The sequence below is a fragment of the Rhinopithecus roxellana genome, chromosome 20 (genome assembly GCF_007565055.1).
Source record: "Rhinopithecus roxellana isolate Shanxi Qingling chromosome 20, ASM756505v1, whole genome shotgun sequence".
Lineage (NCBI taxonomy): Eukaryota > Metazoa > Chordata > Mammalia > Primates > Cercopithecidae > Rhinopithecus > Rhinopithecus roxellana.
In genome coordinates this window covers 8,358,159-8,377,433 of record NC_044568.1, presented here as the reverse complement: position 1 = coordinate 8,377,433, position 19,275 = coordinate 8,358,159, and the positions used below count along the sequence as shown (strand labels likewise).

Sequence of the window (19,275 nt, the reverse complement as noted above, 5' to 3'; positions counted from 1 at the left end):
TATTTTTTAGTAGAGACGGGGTTTCACCGTGTTAGCCAGGATGGTCTCGATCTCCTGACCTCAGGTGATCCGCCCGCCTCGGCCTCCCAAAGTGCTGGGATTATAGATGTGAGCCACTGTGCCCAGCCCAAGTTTTCATTTTCTAGAGTACCTGTGTGCCCCCACCCCCACCACCCTCTCCACCCTAAACCTGAGAAAAGACAGCCACCCAGTGGTCATTTTTCTAAACTTTTGTTTATTTTTATAGCAATCGTCATGTTTAGAGAAGTAAATAACACATTTAAAAACCTTCTCAGGGCCAAAGGATGCCAGAGTATTTACAAACACATGAGGGAAGGGCGGCAAGACATGAGGGGCTGGGGCTCTGGGGCTGGGACTCCATCCAGGACCCTGCCCCAGGCCCTGAGCCAAGCATGGACGCTGATGCCAGCCACCAGGACTGTCCCACCAGCCATAGCGTGGGCTCAGGGAACATTTGGGCAGCCATGGGGCTCTGTTCAGTGGGCCTGGTAGAGACCCTCTGGTGGACCTGTGGCCCCGCCTCCCACCCAGGGGGCTCCCCGCACCCCACAGGCCAGCTCAGAGGGGTCTCTGGGAAGCACCGAAGGACAGGGGGCAGTGTGGGGGACACGGGGTCTGGGACAGAGGCCGGGATGCCCTGGCCTGCCTGGCATGGGACAGAGACACGCACACACACGCGCACACACACATACACACTGTACCTTCACAGAAGAATCGCAACAGGGGAGATTTTTTTGTGTGTGAGTTTTTTTTTTTTTTTTTGTCTTCTAAGTCTTCATGTCTACAGTGTTATTTTTTGCTATTATTTTTTGTTTCTTCGACAGTGACATAAACTGAGGTAAACATCTGTGACCAACACCTCTCCTAAGGGGCAAAGGGTCCCAGCCCAACCAGCAGAGGAGGTGGCAGCACCAGGGTCCCAACCTGGTGTTCCGGTTCTGCTTTGAGGTCAGGCTGGTGGCTGGCCCTCTGGGTGCCTCTGGGAATGAGGGGGCTGGGCTACATAACTACGGTCCCCTCCCAACTCTAACATACTAGATACTACAATGGCTGAGGGAAACTCCCGAACAGGATCTTAACAGAGAGAGAGAGAGAGAAAGAGAGAGAAAGAGAGCACGGCAAGGGACGTCTACTGTGGAATCTCGATTCCTTGTTATTGCAGGAGAGATCAGGATGTCGCGAGGCCTAAGGCAAAAGGAGAAGTCACGGCTGGGAGAGGCAGCCCCGATGGGGCAGTGATGGGGGCCTTCTCTGAGACCTGGCCCTTGGAGGGAGTGGGGGTTTGCTACTTACCTGGCATGTAGAGGGCCCATACCCACTGGGGAGGTGGGATCTGGAGAGGAGTGGGCACAGCGGGGAGAGCGGGGCCAGGCCCTGGGGCCACCCCACACTGTTTGTAAACTGGACCCGGGCAGGGCAGGGGACCTATAGCCCTTTGTCAAGGTGGGAATGAGTGGGGAGTGGAGAGGTTGGGGCATCAGCCAGAAAGTGCTCAGAGTTCACTCTGGCTAGCCTGGCCCATCAAAGAGCCCCTCAAATGGCCCAGAACCCCAGAAGGGATCCTGGCAGGGGTGACCTGGGGCGGAGGGCCAGGCACAGGGACAGCCTCACCCATGTGGAGCTTATTGCGGGGGTCCCAGGCCTCCCCAGAGAGGGGCAGGGAGTCAGGAGGGAGCACTGGGGGAGGCAGGGGTCTGTTGTCTCTGTTTTGCTGCCTGGGGGCCTGAACCAACCTGCAGGGGCCTCCTTGCCGGATTCCCTGAGGGGTGTGGTGCAAGGCAGGCCTGGGCGCCCTGGGACAGCTGCCTGGGAGGACCAGGGTGGTGGGGGCGCTGCTGAGGTGTCCGGAGGCACAGTCACGGAACGCATAGGAGGACACCCACGTGTCTGCACCCTATGCATGTGCACACACACCTAGTCACACACTCGCCCCCTCGCTTCCACCGCCCCCGTTCTCACACCCACACATGCAGGTCCTACACCCTGCACACTCCAGTGCCAGAAATGTGGGAGGCGTGAGGATGGGGTCTTGGAGGTTGGCATGTTTGACCCCAAGAAACCTAGGAGAAATTTCCAGCACGAACCAGCTCGCCACCTGCTGGAAGCCCAGGCTACTACGTCTAGGCTGGTGCGGCAAGGGCTGGGAGGACCTGGCAGAGGTCCCTGGGCCTGGGACGGTGCGGCCGGCAGGCGGAGCTGGGCCCTGCCCTCAGCTCCACACTCACTCCCCTGCCCTAAGGATGCGGGGGCAGCTGAGACCTCCGCCCTGTGAGCCCTTCCATCCCCAGAAGTTGTCAGGACAACCCCTTGTGGTTGGGGGGAGGGGCGGGGAGAGAGCTCCACTTCTCTGCCAGTGCCAAGCTGCACTCCCTCCTGGGCTGTGATTTCATTCGTGCAATGGGAGTGCGTAGGAGTCACTGGCTTCTCGGGGCCTGTCCCGCGCATATACGCACTTATGCGACACCCAGACATTTGCTACATTTTCCAGGGGCTTGGCCTCTCCCCTCCAGCCTCTAGGAGAAGGGAGGGCAGGACACAGCTGCTCTCCGCTCACTGCCCTGATCCCAGCCAGTACCCAGGAGCCTTAAGTCCCCTCTCTGCCCAACACTTCAGTCCCTTTCTGTACCCAGGGTGGGGAGGGGGCAGAGTGGGATGGCCAGGAGGAGGGGATCTGGGGTGGGACCGCAGGATGATCTGCCAGTGGGTATGGAGGGCCAGGAGGAACGAGTCCGGGTTCCAGGGCTCAGGGAGGCATCTGGGAGTGTGGACCGAAAGCTCCCTTGCTCCTGGCGTGTGTGTGTGTGTGTGTGTGTGTGTGTGTGTGTGTGTGTGTGTTAGGGGGGGCTCCGAACTCTCGGGTCTGTGGGGCTTGGCTCCTCTGGGCCAAGTCCCCGCTCACCAGGCCGCGCTAGGGGTCTTTGGTAGCTCCCTCACCAGCCCGCCGGGGACGGACCGGGTGCCGGGCCGCGTCCTGCCTAGTCTACCGCTGCGCCCCCTGCCCCACGGCGAGGTGGCTCCATTCCCCACCGCCGCACCGGGCACCGGCTGGGGCGGGCCCGGGCGGCTCCCCGGTCCGAGGGCGGCGGAGGCGACTCAGACGCAGATCTCGATGGCCGTGGCCAGCACCACCTGCCCTTTGCTCTTGTCCGCGCGGCCGTCGGTCCGGCCGGGGGGCCCCGGGGGGGCCAGGCCGGGCTCAGGCACCGGCACCGGCACGGGCACGGGCACCGGCACGGGCACGGGCACCGACCCGACCGCGGTGGGCGCGGGCCGGGAGCCGCTGCCGCTCTCGGTCAGCACCGTCCGCTTGAGCGGCCCGGGCGCCTCGAGGCGCAGTGGCCCGGCGGCGGGCGGGCGGTCCCCGGGGGGCTTGCGCGCGCGGTGCGAGGGCCGGCGGCGCAGCTCTGACGTGAGCTCATGCTTGAGGAAGCGGAACACCTCCTTGGCCGGGCCGCGGCGCTCGGGCTCCAGGGCCAGCAGGCGCTGGAACATGCGCAGCGCGGGCTCGGTGAAGCGGCGCCACTGCGAAGGCAGACCCGGCAGGCGGCCCCGCTGCCAGCGCACGAACTCCTCAAAGAAGGCGTCGGCGCCCGACGCCGCCTCCCACGGGAAGTTGCCGGTGAGCACACAGAAGATGAGCACGCCGAAGGCCCACACGTCCACGCCCGTGTCCACCGCCAGCCCGTCGGCGCGGCCCGCCTGGCACACCTCGGGCGCCGTGTAAGGGATGGTGCCACTCACGCGCTTGACGCGGCAGCCCACGCGGCGCGTCATACCGAAGTCGGCCAGCTTCACGCGGCGGCACTCGCGGTCGAACAGCAGCACGTTCTCGGGCTTGATGTCGCGGTGCACCAGCTGCCGCCCGTGCATGAAGTCCAGGGCCAGGCCCAGCTGCTGCACGCAGCGTTTCACCGTGTCCTCGGGGAGCCCCACCTGCGGGCGGCCGGGGGGAGCCGCGCTCGGTTTTCAGCTCTCCCGCGCCCGCCCCGCCGGCCTCCCCTCCAGCTCCCTCTCTCCCTCTCTAGCAAGGCAGTTTTCGCCTCCCACCCTGTCCCCAGTAACTGGGGAGACCGCGCAGACGCGGGCCTGCTGCGGTCCGGGTGCTGCTGAGCGCCCTTTCCCTCGCTGTCTCATCCAATCCTCTTAGTGGCTGCCATGCCTGCTTCTCCTATGGGGACATCGGGGCTCTCCAGGAGAAAATTGACGAGGGGGTCCGCGGTGCCCTCCACCTGCTATCATTTTGCCCTGCCTGCTAGATACTTATCTCGTCGGTCTCCCCCAACTAGAACGGGGCTCCCTGAGCTTCCTGTCTTGTTCCCTGCTGTGTCCGTGCATCTTTGTCCCCAGATTCTGGCATGTAGTTGGTGCTCAGCAAAGAAGGAGGACCTACTCCAAAGGTCTCCTCACTCAGCCAGCAAGCGGCAGAGCAGATTTAAAGTTAGTGCCTGGAACCCTCCCCCACCCTCCTGGCTCCAGGGTCGCTTCCTCTGAGGGCTCCTTGCCAGGTGGATCTGACACCTCTCCTCTTGTGCAGCCCCAGGGGAGGGCGCAGTAAGACTTCATCCCATCATTGTCACTGTCCCTTTCAGGCGCTCATTTCCATCTGTTATTATCTGACCCACTGTGGAGTGTCAGTTTCCCACTAGAACAGGGACTTTTGTCTTCCTTACTGCACATCCCCAGCTCCCCGAATGGTAACTGACATACAGCAGGTGCCCAGTAAATACTTGCTGATTGAATGGTCTGACTCCACTCCCACTCTCACACTCTGGGACCCTGAAGACCCTCTCCCTGCCCTATGCCACCATCCCGAGTACCTGGGGAGGGATGATGTCAAACAGGTCCCCAGCAGGTGCGTACTCCTGGGCAAAGACATAGCAGTCCTCTGTCTCAAAGACCACATCAAAGACCTTGATGATGAAGGGGCTGGAGGAGAGGCTGTTGGTGATGCTCACCTCCCGCAGGAAGTTCTTCAGCTTGGTTTTGCTCTTGTTCACAAACTTCAGTGCCATTTTTGTGCCTGATGGGAGCAACAGCAACAGGGTTGAAGCCCCCTCTCCCAGTGCCTCTGTGCTGGATGCACCCATGCCTGTCTCTGGAACAAGGTGCAATAGGGTCCCCAGAAGGCATGACTATCCTCATCTCACGGATGGGAACAGACCCAGTGAGAGGAAAGGACTTGCCTAAAGCTATGCAGGCAGGGTCAACCTGGGCCTTCTACACCCAGTCTGCAGCCCTCCAGGAGGAGGGGGCGAGGAGGTGAGGGGCCTGTGGCACCCTCCACTTCTCTCATTTTGTCCTGCCAGCCATATGCTTATTTATCTTGCCAGTCTACCCCAGCTAGAATGGGTCTCCATGAGCTTCCTGTCTTGCTAAATGGATGAATGAATAAGAAATGAGACACTGCAAGGCACATGTCCACAACTCTGTGCCTGGGCAAGCATCTGTGCCCATCTGGTACATAGCTGTGTGGTATACACATGTGTGTCCACGGAGCATTTACACATCACAGGCCCTGCCTTCAGCACTGCACATTCACAACTCACACTTCATTATGACTGTATGAGTTGTGCACTAATGTTACCCTATTTTACAGAGAAGGACTCTGAGGCACAGAGAGGTGAAGTCACTTGCCCAAGGTCACACAGTAAGCAAATAACAAAGCTCAGGTGACTCCAAACAAAGCTTAGGTGCTCTTCCTGCTGCCCTCAGCACAAAGCCCCTGGACCCAGGCGTGTGCAGCTGTGGGAGCTCACACAGCCCCAGCCCCTGGCTGACTGGGTGGCATGGCTGTGACCTACAGTGTGGGAGAAGTATGAAGCTCAGTGACTAAGCAACAAGGCTCTGGAGATGACTCCTGGGGTCTCGTTTTGGTTCACAGCCTCTGTAGCTTCAGGGCATTAGATATGTGGCTGAAATGGCCTAGGTCTCCCTGTCCTCACCTCAGAGATGGCGATGGCCATACTGACCTCACAGGTCCTTCCACCACCCATTAAGTGTGGCACCCTACTCCTGAGGAACTGCCCTCACTCTCTGTCCACCTCCCTGGGGCCAGCCATCCCTGAGACACTGGTGATACCCAGACACAGCCGGCAGCCCTGCCCTCTCCAGAGGCTCCTGACACATCCCCTTGGCTGTCTCAAAGGCACCCAGATGGCCCCAGAGCAGCCCATCCTGTACCCTGGCCACTCTGCCCCAGATTCCTCCCTTGCCCCATCTGCCCGGTCTCCTCCCCCGTGGGCTGCCTCAGGCCTCATCCTCTCCATCTGGCCCCTGACCCTGCCTCCTTGCTTCCACAAAGCACCAGAGCGCCGCGGCCCAGCTATAAGGTCATGTCCCCCTATCCTGACCTCCCAGCCCCGCCCCACCCCAACCTCCCAGTCCTGCCCCACCCCAACCTCCCAGTCCTGCCATGCTGCACTTGCTCACCTGTGCCCTTGTAGACCACCAGGTCAACCTTCCCATAGGTGCCTTTGCCCAGCTCCCGGACTAGTTCGTAGTGCTTGGTGACGTCGCTGGCAGCCAATGTGCGGAGAGTCAGGGCCTGCATGTCTTCAGTGAGAAGGGGCACACCAGCACCAGGCCCAGGGGCAGCCCCTGGCCCACAGCAGGTCAGGGAGCGGGGCGGCTCAGGCTCTGGGCAGCCCATGCTCATCTTCTCCCTGTTGGGTGGGGGTGGTGAGCATGAAGTGTGACATCAGGCAAGGGTCCCCTCCTCCAGCCCCTCTGCCCTCCCCAGAACCCAGAAAACTTGAGGATGGGCTCGGATGCCAGGCCCAAGATAACCACAAGGGGGCGACAAGCATCTTGGTCGCATTGCCTTCCCCAAAGCCTCAGGGGCCAGCCTGAGTCAGCTCCCTGAAGACCGTCACTGCCCGACCCTGTGCTTGGTGGCACCAGCCCCTCTGCCTCATGCTGCCACCCGCACACAGTGTCAGGCAAGGCCCCTGTTTATGTCACACAGACACAGCCAGATACCGAGTTCACAAGGGTACTCCCATTCACAAGCGTTGGTTTTGTTTATTTGGATTGTAGAGGGGGGTCCCACTGTGTGGCCCAGGCTGGTCTCCAAATCCTGGCCTCAAGTGATCCCTCTGCCTGGGCCTCCCAAAGTGCTGGGATTACAGACATGAGCTACTGCACCCGGCTTGTTTTTATTTTTATTTCTGAGACAGTGTCTTGCTCTGTCACTCAGGCTGGAGTGCAGTGGCACGATCACAGCTCACTGCAGCTCGACCTCCCAGGCTTAAGCTATCCTCCTATCTCAGCCTCCTGAGTAGACTGGACTACAGGCATGCACCACCACACCTGGCTAATTTTCATTTATGTATTTAATTTTAATTTTTAATTTTTAGGTATGGGGTACATGTGCAGGATGTGCAGGTTTGTTACACAGGTAAATGTGTGCCATGGTAGTTTGCTGCACCTATTACTCCTGACTAATTTTTAATTTTTTTTTTGTAGAGTTGGGGTCTCACTATGTTGCCCAGGCTGGTCTAGAACTCCTGGCCTCAAGTGATCCTTCCACCTCAGCCTCCCAAAGCACTAGGATTACCAGCACCAGCCACCATGCCCAGCTTATTCACAAGTACTGACGAAGCACCTGCTGTTCCCCAGGGCTCTCCAAAGCCCGGAGTACACAGCATGGAACGAACACCTAGGATTCCCTGCCCCATGGGGCTTACACCCTAGGGGGAGAAGGGCAGTAGACACAGTGATCACACCAGTTGTATATTTTGATGGAAAGTGATATGGGCTCTCCATAAGGTAGGAGGTGGGGAAGAGGTCTGAGGGCCATGATTGCAGCATCACGTATCTTGGCCACGTGGTCTCAGGCCAAACCGGCAGGATGGTATAGATGTGGCCACACCATCCCACCACACACATGGCCACACATCAGCACAGCCTGGCAGTGCCTCCCCCACCGCAGACGACCTCACCACCTGACTAATGAACACTGCGCCCGGCCGACCTGACTTTTTAAAAAATTGTATTTAGGCTGGGTGTGGTGGCTCACACCTATAATCCCAGCACTTTGGGAGGCCAAGGCAGGCAGATCACTAGAGGTCAGGCGTTCGAGACTGGACTGGTCAATGTGGCGGACCTCTGTCTTTACTAAAAATATGAAAATTAGCTGGCATGGTGGTGCACACCTGTAATCCCAGCTAACGAAAATTAGCTGGGCATGGTAGTGCACGTCTGTATCCCAGCTACTTGGGAGGCTGAGGCAGGAGAACTGCTTGAACCTTGGAGGCGGAGTCTATAGTGAGCAGAGATTGCGCCACTGCACTCCACTCTGGGAGACAGAACAAGACTCTGTCTCAAAAAAGAAAAAAAAAATTGTATTTGTATTGAGACAGGGTCTTGCTCTGTTGCCCAGGCTGGAGTGCAGTAGGGTGATCATAGCTCACTACAGCCTTGAACTCCTGGGCTCAAGGGATCCTCCTGCCTCAGCCTCCTGAGTAGCTGGGACTGCAAGCATGCACCACCACATCTGGCTAATGTTTAAATTTTTTGTAGAGATGGGGTCTTGCTATGTTTTCCAGGCTGGTCTCAAACTCCTGAGATCAAGCGATCCTTCCACCTTAGCCTCCCAAAGTGCTGGGACTACAGCGTGAGCCACCACGTTGGGCTGAGACCTGACTTGTCACGTGGGTGACAGTGAACTAACTCTCCGTCCATGGCCTTCATTTCTTTATTTCCCCTTATCCCATGTCATTTTTCTAGTTTTACTGAGGTATATTTAGTGTTCAAAAAACTACACGTTTGAAGTGTACAATGTGATGATTCTGACATACGTATACATCCCCGCCGTCGAGACCATGAACACATCCATTACCCCAAAGTTTCCTTTTGCCCCTTTCTAAAACCCCATCCCTCCCTGCCCGTCTTCCAGGCAACCACTCTGGGCGTTCATTTCTCATCTGTAAATGGAGAGGGGTTGACTAGGGGGGATGAGCCTTTTCCAGGCGCAGGCACACATGAGTATGTGTCTGTGTGTGCACCAGCAAGAGAGGCCAGGGCTGCCTCCTTTAGAAGCTGCCACCAGCTTCCAGCCCCTGAGCACCTGCTTCCCAGTGCAGCCTCCCTCCCTGCACTCCCTTCTCCCTCTTTTTCCTTTTTTTCTTTCTTTTTTTTTTTTTTTTTTGAGATGGAGTTTCTCTCTTGTTGCCCAGGCTGGAGTGCAGTGGCATGATCTTGGCTCACTGCAACCTCTGCCTCTTGGGTTCAAGCGATTCTCCCACCTTAGCCTCCCAAGTAGCTGGGATTACAGGTGTGTGCCACCACGCCTGGCTAATTTTTGCATGTGTATTAGAGATAGGGTTTCACCATGTTGGCCAGGCTGATCTCGAACTCCTGACCTCAGGTGATCCACCCGCTTCGGCCTCCCAAAGTGCTGGGATTACAGGCGTGAGCCACCGCACCCGGCCCCTTCTCCCTGCGATCCCAGACATGTCACTCCAGCGTCCCTAGCCTGCCCCTAAGCACCCCTGCACCCTGAAGAACGAGGACCACAGCTCCATCTGGGAGAAGGCACAGATGTAGAGCCAGACAGCCTGGGTCTGAGTTCTAACTCTGTCACTTGCTAGCTGAATGTCCTTGGGCAAGTTACTTCCTTTCTCTGTGCCTCAGTTTCCTCATCTATACAAAGGATATAATAATAGTGCATTGGGCCAGGCAAGGTAGCTCACGTCTGTGATCCCAGCACTCTGGGAGTCCAAGGCGAGAGGATTGCTTGAGGCCAGGAGTGTGAGACCGGCCTGAGCAAGACTCTGTCTCCACAAAAATTAAAAAAAAAAAAGTTAGCTGGGTGTGGTGGTGCACACCTGTGGTCCCAGCTACTCAGGAGGCTGACGCAGGAGAATCGCTTGAACCCAGGAATTCAAGGCTGCAGTGAGCTATGATCACTGCACTCCAGCGGGGATGACAGAGTGAGACCCTATCTAAATATAATAATAATAATAGTAATAATAATAATAACAGTGCCTTCTCGCAATGCGTTCTTGCAAGGGTTAAATAAGTTAACAGGCGTGAAGCCCTGGCACGTGGCATGCAGTAAGTGCTCCATAGGTTCCCAGGGTTACTGTGTTGTTCTCCTCATCACCGGCTTTCTCTCAGGCTGAGCAAGGGTGGGCGGGGACGGCTGGAGGCTGGGAGGGGGTGAGCACTCCACGAGCCCTGCATCCTCGCCTGGCCCGGCAGCTCCCTTCCAGGGCCCAAGCCTCTCCTCCTCCTCTGCCTTCCCCTTCACTCTCGGCACGACCCAGCCTCCCACTTCACACGGAGAGGAGGAACATCAGGAGAGAACTTCCTGGCCTCCCACCCAGCCCCAAACGGAGCTCCATCTGCACCGTCCTCTCAGCTGGCTGGGGAGGAAGGAGCCTTCCCCTCCCCGCCCTGCAGCCTGCTCCCATCCCTGTCTCCCCAGCCTCCTGCCTCCCTCCATTCATGAACCAGCTCATCTCCGTCAGTATTTTTTTTTAAGACAGGGTCTTGCTCTGTCACCCAGGCTGGAGGGCAGTGGCGTGATCTCAGTTCACTGCAACTTCTGCATCCCGGACTCTGGCAATCTTCCCATCTCAGCCTCCTGAGTAGCTGTGACCACAAGGTGTGCGCCACCACACCTGGCTAATTTTTGTGGGGTTTTTTTGTAGAGATGGGGTTTCACCATGTTGCCCAGGCTAGTCTTGAACTCCTGACCTCAAGCAATCCTCCAAAGTGCTGGGATTACAGGTGTGAGCCACCGCATCCAGCTTCCCATTGTTTTTTTTTTTTTTTTTTTTTTTTTTTTTTTTTTTTTTTTTTTTTTTTTGAGACGGAGTCTCGCTCTGTCGCCCAGGCTGGAGTGCAGTGTCCGGATCTCAGCTCACTGCAAGCTCCGCCTCCCGGGTTTACGCCATTCTCCTGCCTCAGCCTCCCGAGTAGCTGGGACTACAGGCGCCCGCCACTTCGCCCGGCTAGTTTTTGTATTTTTAGTAGAGACGGGGTTTCACCGTGTTAGCCAGGATGGTCTCGATCTCCTGACCTCGTGATCCGCCCGTCTCGGCCTCCCAAAGTGCTGGGATTACAGGCTTGAGCCACCGCACCCGGCCCCCATTGTTTTTTAAATTTAATGTAACTTTTTAAAAACAGGGTCTCGCTCTGTTGCCCAGGCTGGAGTGCAGTAGTGCCCCCATGGCTCACTGAAGCCTCCAGCTCCTGGGTTCAAGCAATCCTCCCACCTCAGCCTCTTGAGTAAGTGGGGCCAAAGGCATGTGCCACAAAGCCCAGATAATGTTTTTCATATTTATTTTATTTTATTTTGAGACAGAGTTTTGTTCTTGTTGCCTGGTGCAATCTCGGCTCACCGCAACCTCCGCCTTCCGGGTTCAAGCAATTCTCCTGCCTCAGCCTCTTGAGTAGCTGTGATTACAGGCATGCGCCACCACGCCCAGCTAATTTTTGTATTTTTAGTAGAGATGGGGTTTCTCCATGTTGGTCAGGCTGGTCTCAAACTCCCGACCTCAGGTGATCAGCCTGCCTCGGCCTCCCAAAGTGCTGGGATTACAGGCGTGAGCCACTGCGCCTGGCCCACATTTTATTTTTTGTAGAGATGGGGTCTCACTATGTTGCCCAGGCTGGTCTTGAACTCCTGGGCTCAAGCAATTCTTCTGCCTTGGCCTCCTAAAGTGCTGGGATTACAAGCCGGAGCCACTGTACCCGGCCTCCTCACCCCTGTTCCAACAGGACCTTCCTATCTAGCAACTGTCTTTTCTTTCCTAGCTCATTTCCACCTAAACATGTGCCCTGGCCTCACCCATTCCACAGTCCCCTCCACCAGAGGTAGGAACGGTGCCAGGCCCAGAGAACCCAGTCCCGCATGCCTTTCTTCTCTACCCTAGTGTGCTCACCCAAACGCAGACATGCCACTTGCCACCATGTCTCCACACAGTCCCAGCTCTGGGCTGGACAGCACTGGGTCTTTCCCATAGCCACCAACTGGGCTTACATGGGGCGACATCTCCACGTGATCGTCTTTCCCTGGTCTCAGGCTTGGAAAAAATCTCCTCTTCCAACCCCTGTGAAATGTCCACCCACCACCTGGGTGATGAGGCTTCCGAGTTAGAAAACTGAGGCGACCACTGCAACACCAGCAGGGTGAGGCAAGGCTGCTTCTGTGCAGGCCTCCCCAGGGCCAGCGCGTCCTTGGGCCCTTTCTGTGTGGACTGTGGGGCTGTCCCCCAGGGGCTCTGATGAGCACGCAGCCCTCTTTGCCTCAAACTCCTCCCCACACCCACCAGGGAGACGCTGGGCTGCTCCCCTGACCTACTTTTCCTGATGCTTGTGGAGTCCCCAAGGGCTGCTGAGGTGGGCGGTCCACGTGCGTACAGCACACGCGTCCACACGTGTGCAATCCTCCCGCCTTGGGCTTTGGCCCTGCAAGGCTACCTCAGGCTGTTCTGTGTCCCCTGGGAGCTTAATTGGTGGCCACCAGTGGCTACAAGCTCTCCTTCCCTCCCACACCCAGGGACAGGATGCTTGGCTCATCTCTGCCCTCTGGGGTGTCTGCCTCAGAGTTGCCCTGGGAAGGGCTGGGCTGGATCAGGAACACAGCCCAGTGGGCTCAGTTTGGGCCCCACGTGTGCCCCCCAACTGTCAGGTTCAGCCCATGCTCTGACCACTACCCCACACTGACTCTCTATGGCTTTATTTAATGAACTTATTTACTTTAATTTTTTTTTTTTTGAAACAGGATCTTGCTCTGTTGCCCAGGCTGGAGTGCAGATCATGGCTCACTGTAGCCTTGAACTCCTGGGCTCAAGGAGTTCTCCCAGCTCAGCCTTGTGAGTAGCTAGGACTGCAGGTATGCGTCATGGTGCACAGCTAATTTTTTATTTTTTGTGTTTAGATGGGGTCTCGCTATGTTGCCCAGGCTGCTTTTAAACTCCTAGCCTCAAGCAATGCTCCTGCCAAGCCACCGCCCCTGGCCTCTCTAAGGCTTTAGTGTCCTCTATCCTATCTTCTTGATTCCTGAACAGTCTCTCCTGCCTGTTCCACCTCCCTGCCGTGCCTCCTCATCCCCAGGTCTCACTCCTCAGGAAAACTTCCCTGCTGCCCTCACACGTGCTGACTCCTGCCTCTGCTGAACCGCAAGATTCACAGGGGCTGCCCGTCCCTCTCTCAGGGCCCCTGTTGAATACCTCAGCTGTGTCCCCGTCTGCTCCACCAACAATCCAAGAGCTCCCCAGGGGCAGGGGCTGGATCAGGTTCACCCCTCTCCTGCATCCCTTTCCTGGGTCATAGGGCTCAGCTTTGGGGGTCCCCTTACTGTCCCCTCCCTCCTTCTTTTCCTTCCACACCTCCCTCTCCCTTCAGGCCTTTTCTCCGCAAGGTGTCAGCAGGAGACAAGGAATTAATCCACGAGCCCATCCCTGCCTCTGCGTCATCCGCCAGGTACATGCTGCCTCTGACCCAGTTCCAACGCACGTGGCTTCAGAGGCACAGGGGGAGCAATGGACCTTGAGGCTTGGCCTTGATCCTAATGTGCGCCACTTTTTTGCTGGGTGACCTTGAGCAAGTCACACCACTGCTCTGGGCCTCTGCTTCCCCATCCCTACAATGAAGAAATAAAATAACAACAACAATAATAATGGCACCAACATCACAGAGGACTTACCACCTGCCTGGCCGTTCTCAGGACTAATGCACTTAATCCTCACAAATATGAGGTAGGCATTATTGTTAGCTCCACTTAAAAAAAAAAAAAAAAAAAGGCTGGGCGCCGTGGCTCACGCCTGTAATCCCAGCACTTTGGGAGGCCGAGGCAGGTGGATCACGAGGTCAGGAGATCGAGACCATCCTGGCAAACACGGTGAAACCCTGTCTCTACTAAAAATACAAAAAAAAAAAAAAAAAAATTAGCCAGGTGTGGTGGCAGGTGCCTGTAGTCCCAGCTTCTCGGGAGGCTGAGGCAGGAGAATGGCGTGAACCCGGGAGGCAGCGGAGCTTGCAGTGAGTGGAGATCACACCACTGCATTCCAGCCTGGGCGACAGAGTGAGACTCCGTCTCCAAAAAAAAAAAAAAAAAAAAAAAAAAAAATAGAGACAGGGTCTCACTATGCTGCCCTGGCTGGTCTCCAATTCTTGGCCTCAAGCAATCCTCCCGCCTTGGCCTCTCAAAGTGCTGGGATTACAGGTGTGAGCTGCGGCACCGGCTTTTGAGACGAGGAAACAGGCACACAGACTATATAACTTGCCCAAGGTCACACAGCTAGCATTGGTATTGGTTCCAAAGCTGGTACCTTTCACTCCAGTACTTTCCCAAGGCAGGATGTTGGGAACATCGCACCCAGATTCCCCAGCCAGGTGGGGAAACTGAGGCCCAGAAGAGGGCTGAGTTTCAGTGGGAACTCAACCCTCAAAGTATTTCATCATTGGTCATCCCTGCCTCCACTTGCAGGAGCAGCTGTGGATGTGATGGCTATGAACTTGCCAGCACCAGGCAGCGGAGGCCTCTCTGACCTCTGTTCATGCCAGGCAGTCAGCGCCACATCCACCCACACTCAAGAGGGTGGAGGAAAGGCGCACACACCTCACGCCTCAAGGGTGTGTCCTCACTGGCCCCAAGGGAGGCCTCCATCTGCCATCTGTGTTGCCCAGGGTGGGTGGGGGTCCCCCCCGACTTCATGGCAGTAGTCATGGCTCTGCCACATGCTGGGAGGGCCACTGTGGTGGGGGAGGGTTTCCCAAGCAAGAAGCAAGACTGAACCGCCCACCACTTCCTGCTGGCGGTCGGCAAGTGCTGGCACCACCTTATGAAACGACACCCAACTCATCGTCTGGCTCAGGCCTACTTTGGAGTCCTTGTTGCTCTCCCCCCAACACACACGCATGGATGCACAAGCATCCACACAGACACACATGCACACACGCACACACACACACACGTACACACAGACCTACATGGTGTGGCCAACTTGGAAAAATTTCATTCACTGAGTCCTCGAAAAACCCCTGAGAAGGGGGGAGTGCTTTCTGTTAATTTTGTTTTTTAAAGCATTTGCATTTGCTTGAGGTGAGGTTTCCCCATTTTGTCCAGGCTGGTCTTGAATCCCTGGGGTTCAAATGATCCTCCTGCGTCAGCCTCCTGAGTAGCTAGGACCACAGATGTGCGCCACCATGTCCAGCCTGAATTCTTATTTTGAAAAAACAGCTTAATTGAGGTATAACTTATATACCACCTAACTCGCCCATGGAGTGAACAATTGAATGGTTTGAGTAAACGCACAGGGCTGTGCAGTCGTCACCACAACAGAGTGATGCCTTCTATTTAACAGACAACAAAAGAGGCCCAAGAGGTGGATGATTTGCCCATAGTTATGACACAGACAGTCAACTGTCCCTCAGCAGTGTGTGTGTCCTTTCCTATACTACAAAGTTGGGCTGGAGAGCGGCCATCCAGCAGGGAACCACGTTTCTCGGCCTCCCTTGCATCCAGGCCGGCCATGTGACTGGCTCGCCACAGGAGTGTGCACAGAAGTGGTATGTGTGTCGCTGTAAGCCTGGGGCTTCAAAGGCTCAGGGAAGGCTTATCTGTGCTCTCTTCTTCCCCGGTGGTTTGATGCAGAGGACTCCAAAACCTCAGAAGATGATGGAGCCACAAGACAGGAGGCACCTGGGTCCCCAGGTCACTGTGTGGAAAGCCTCCTGCTGTGGAGGATTGCCCATCTGCATTGTTGTGGGAGTCACTGGGAAACCTCGATCATGTTCGGCTGCTGGGATCTGGGGGCTTGTTTGTTACAGCAGCTGGCACTACCCCAGTTCGAGGGTTATGCAGCAAGTAAGCAGAAGAGCTCAGATCTGGGGCTGCGAGTGATGGCACCTGTAGTCCCACCACTTTGGGAGGCCGAAGTGGGAGGATTGCTTGAGGTCAGGAGTTCGAGGCTGCAGTGAGACATGGTCACACCACTGTATTCCAGCCTGGACAACAGAGTGATGACCCCATCTCTATCAATTAAAAACAAAACAAAACAAAACACACACACACACACACACACCCATCCCAAAGATGCCAGGCATGATAGCTTGTGCCTGTAATCCCAGCATTTGGATTGGGAGGCCAAGGCAGCTGGATTGCTTGAACCCAGGAGTTCAAGACCATCTGGGTAACATAGCAAGACTTCCATCTCTATCTACAAAGAAACAAAAAAATTAGCTAGGTATGGTGGCACACACCTGTAGTCCCAGATACTTGGGAGGCTGAGGTGAAAGGATCACTTAAGCCTGGGAGGTCTCAACAGAGTGAGACCTTGTCTTGGAAAAAAAAAAAAAAAAAAAAAAGGCCAGGCATGGTGGCTCATACTTGTAATCCCAGCACTTTGGGAAGCTGAGGCAGGCAGATCACTTCAGGTGAGGAGTTTGAGACGAGCCTGGACAACATGGTGAAACCCCATCTCTACTAAAAATACAAAAATTAGCCAGGCGTGGTGGTGGGCACCTGTAATCCCAGATACTTAGAGGGCTGAGACAGGAGAATCGCTTGAACTCGGGAGGCGGAGGTTGCAGTGAGCCGAGATGGTGCCACTGCACTCCAGCCTGGGTGACAGAGCGAGACTCCGTCTCAAAACAAACAAACCAGAGAGATTAGATTTGAACCTTAGCATGTTCAACTGCCTGGAATGTGGCCAGAGGAAGTTAACCAGGACGGTGACAACACTGGGCACCGAGTGACAAGGAACCAGTTACAGAAGTGGGTGGAGAGTGACTGGCCTGTAAAGAGAGGAGGGCCTGTTCCTATCCTGCTCTGTGGGAGAATAATTATGCTAGCAAATATTGCTTGAGCATTTACTATATGCTGGGCACTGTGCTAACCACTGTGGATTAAATCTACTACATAATAAGCCCAGCAACCCTGGGAGGTGGATACTACTGTCACTATCCTCATTTTACAGGAAGAGATACTGCTATGGTTTGAATGTCCCCTCCAAAACTCATCTTGAAATTTATTTATTTCCTTCCTTCCATCTTTCCTTCCTTCTTTCTTCCTCCTCCCTCCCTCCCTCCCTCCCTCCCTCCCTCTCTCTCTCTCTCTCTCTCTCTCTCTCTCTCTCTCTTTCTTTTTCTTGACTGAGTCTCATCCGTTGCCCAGGTTCGAGTGCAGTGGCACGATCTCGGCTCACTGCAACCTCCGTCTCCCAGGTTGAAGCAATTCTCCTGCCTCAGCCTCCTGAGTAGCTGGGACTACAGGCATGAGCCACCATGCCTGGCTAATTTTTGTATTTTTAGTAGACATGGGTTTTCACCAGGTTGGTCTCGAACTGCTGACCTCATGATCTGCCTGCCTCAGTCTCCCAAAGTGCTGGGATTAGACATGAGCCACTGCGCTGGGCTTGAGGTGGGTGCTTTCAGAGGTGATTAGACCATGAGGGCTCTGTCCTTATTAATGAATTAATGCTGTTATGGCAGGAGTGGGTTCCCTATAAACGGATGTCTGGCCTCCTTTTGGTTGATCCCTCCCTTCCTCTCTCTCTATCTTTCCCTTTTGCTGTGGGATGATGTGGCAAGAAGGCCCTCACCAGATGCTGGTGCCTTGATCTTGGACTTCCCAGCCTCCAGAGCCATAAGAAATAAATTTCCATTCATTATGAATTGCCCTGTCTGGGGTATTCTGTTATACTAAGGTGCGGATGGGCTGAGTAACTTGCCTAAGAGCTCATGATTAGTAGTGCTGGGATTTGAACTCAGGCTTTTGGGCTTCAGATCCCATGCTCACATACACTGTGTTCTGCAAGGCTCCAAAGGCTGACCCAGGCAGACATCGACTCATAGTAAGAAGACGCAGGAAGGAAGTGCGCTCTGCTCACTGGGAGTGGAGAAGCGAGGCTGGATGCTCATCTGCTGGGGACTCCGTCGGGGGTCGAGACTGCACCAAGCGATGCCACACAGGTCTTTCTGACTCTCACACTGGGTTCCCAAGAGATTCTCTGTCCCTATGCCCAGGTCCTCTCCCTCAGGCTGCTGGACTTGTGCTGTGCCCCTTGCATGGACAGACTCCAAGGGTATCCTTAACAAGATGCTGGCCTGGAAGGAAGGCATGGACAGGAGGACTGTTCTTGGGTGGGTCACCTCACTTCTAGGTTAGTGTTATTATTAAAAGCCCCTGTGAAGAAAGCAGCCATATGGTGGAACTTCAGGCCCTGAGCACCTCTGACCTCTCTCACCTGCTTCACTTTGCTTCTCTGTAAGGCAAGGGGGCCAGAGCTGAATTCCCTTAGCCTGCAGAACCGAGCCCACTCTCTGCACTTCCATATGACCCCTCACCTGCCTCTAAGTTTCTCCCCGCCAGATCTTTCTTTCTTTCTTTTCTTTTTTTGGAGATGGAGTTTTGCTCTTGTTGCCCAGGCTGGAATGCAATGGCACATCTCAGCTCACTGCAACCTCTACTTCCCAGGTTCAAGTGCTTCTTGTGTCTCAGCTTCTCAAGTAGCTGGGATTACAGGTGTGTGCTACCACACCCGGCTAATTTTGTATTTTCAGTAAAGACAGGGTTTCACCATGTTGGTCAGGCTGGTCTCAAACTTCTGCCTGCCTCGGCCTCCCAAAGTGCTGGGATTACAGGCGTGAGCTACCGCACTTGGCCCCAATCTCTCTCTTCTCTCTCTCTCTCTCTCTTTTCAGAGTCTTGCTGTGTTGTCTAGGCTGGAGTGCAGTGGTGCAATCTTGGTTTACTGCAACCTCTGCTTCCTGGGTTCAAGCGATTCTCCTGCCTCAGCCTCCCGAGTAGCTGGGATTACAGGTGCCCACCACCACGCCTGGCTAATTTTTGTATTTTAGTAGAGACCATGTTTCAACATGTTTCACCACATTGGCCAGGTTGGTCTTGAACTCCTGACCTCAAGTTATCCACCCACCTCAGCCTCCCAAAGTGCTGGGATTACAGGCGTGAGCCACCATGCCCAGCCCTGATCTTTCTTATATACACAGTCAGATAAACTGTCTTAAAACCAGATTTGACCCAATCCTTGCCTTGCTTACATATTTTCAGTGGATTCTTGAATGGGCATGTGGTGTTTTCTGTTCCACATCAGTTTCCCTTCCTTGCAGTAATGGCCCTCTCTCTGCCCATGAAGTTTAGAAGGGATGTTTCCTGCATGGTTTTGCAGGGAGGGCCTGACCAATCAGCAGATCGATCCCATCTGCCAGGTCACTGTGACTTGTTCAGAGATGAACAAGTGACCAAAGGTGACCCACCGAGATCTAGCCCTAGTACTGTTG

General features: G+C 55.4%; 1 protein-coding gene across 3 annotated transcripts in view; it reads right to left on the bottom strand.

Annotated features, from left to right (window-relative positions):
• Positions 1–215: 215 nt before the first annotated feature.
• Positions 216–19,275, bottom strand: part of SBK1 (SH3 domain binding kinase 1) — a 66,751-nt gene continuing 47,691 nt past the window's right edge. For all 3 annotated transcript variants that reach the window (XM_030925347.1, XM_030925348.1, XM_030925349.1), the window contains 3 exons: positions 6,451–6,683; positions 4,839–5,041; positions 216–3,954 (listed from right to left, as the gene is read on the bottom strand). In XM_030925347.1, coding sequence (XP_030781207.1) covers positions 3,115–3,954; positions 4,839–5,041; positions 6,451–6,683 — 1,276 coding nt within the window. In that variant the 3' untranslated portion in view covers positions 216–3,114. The remainder of the gene's footprint in view (positions 3,955–4,838; positions 5,042–6,450; positions 6,684–19,275) is intronic.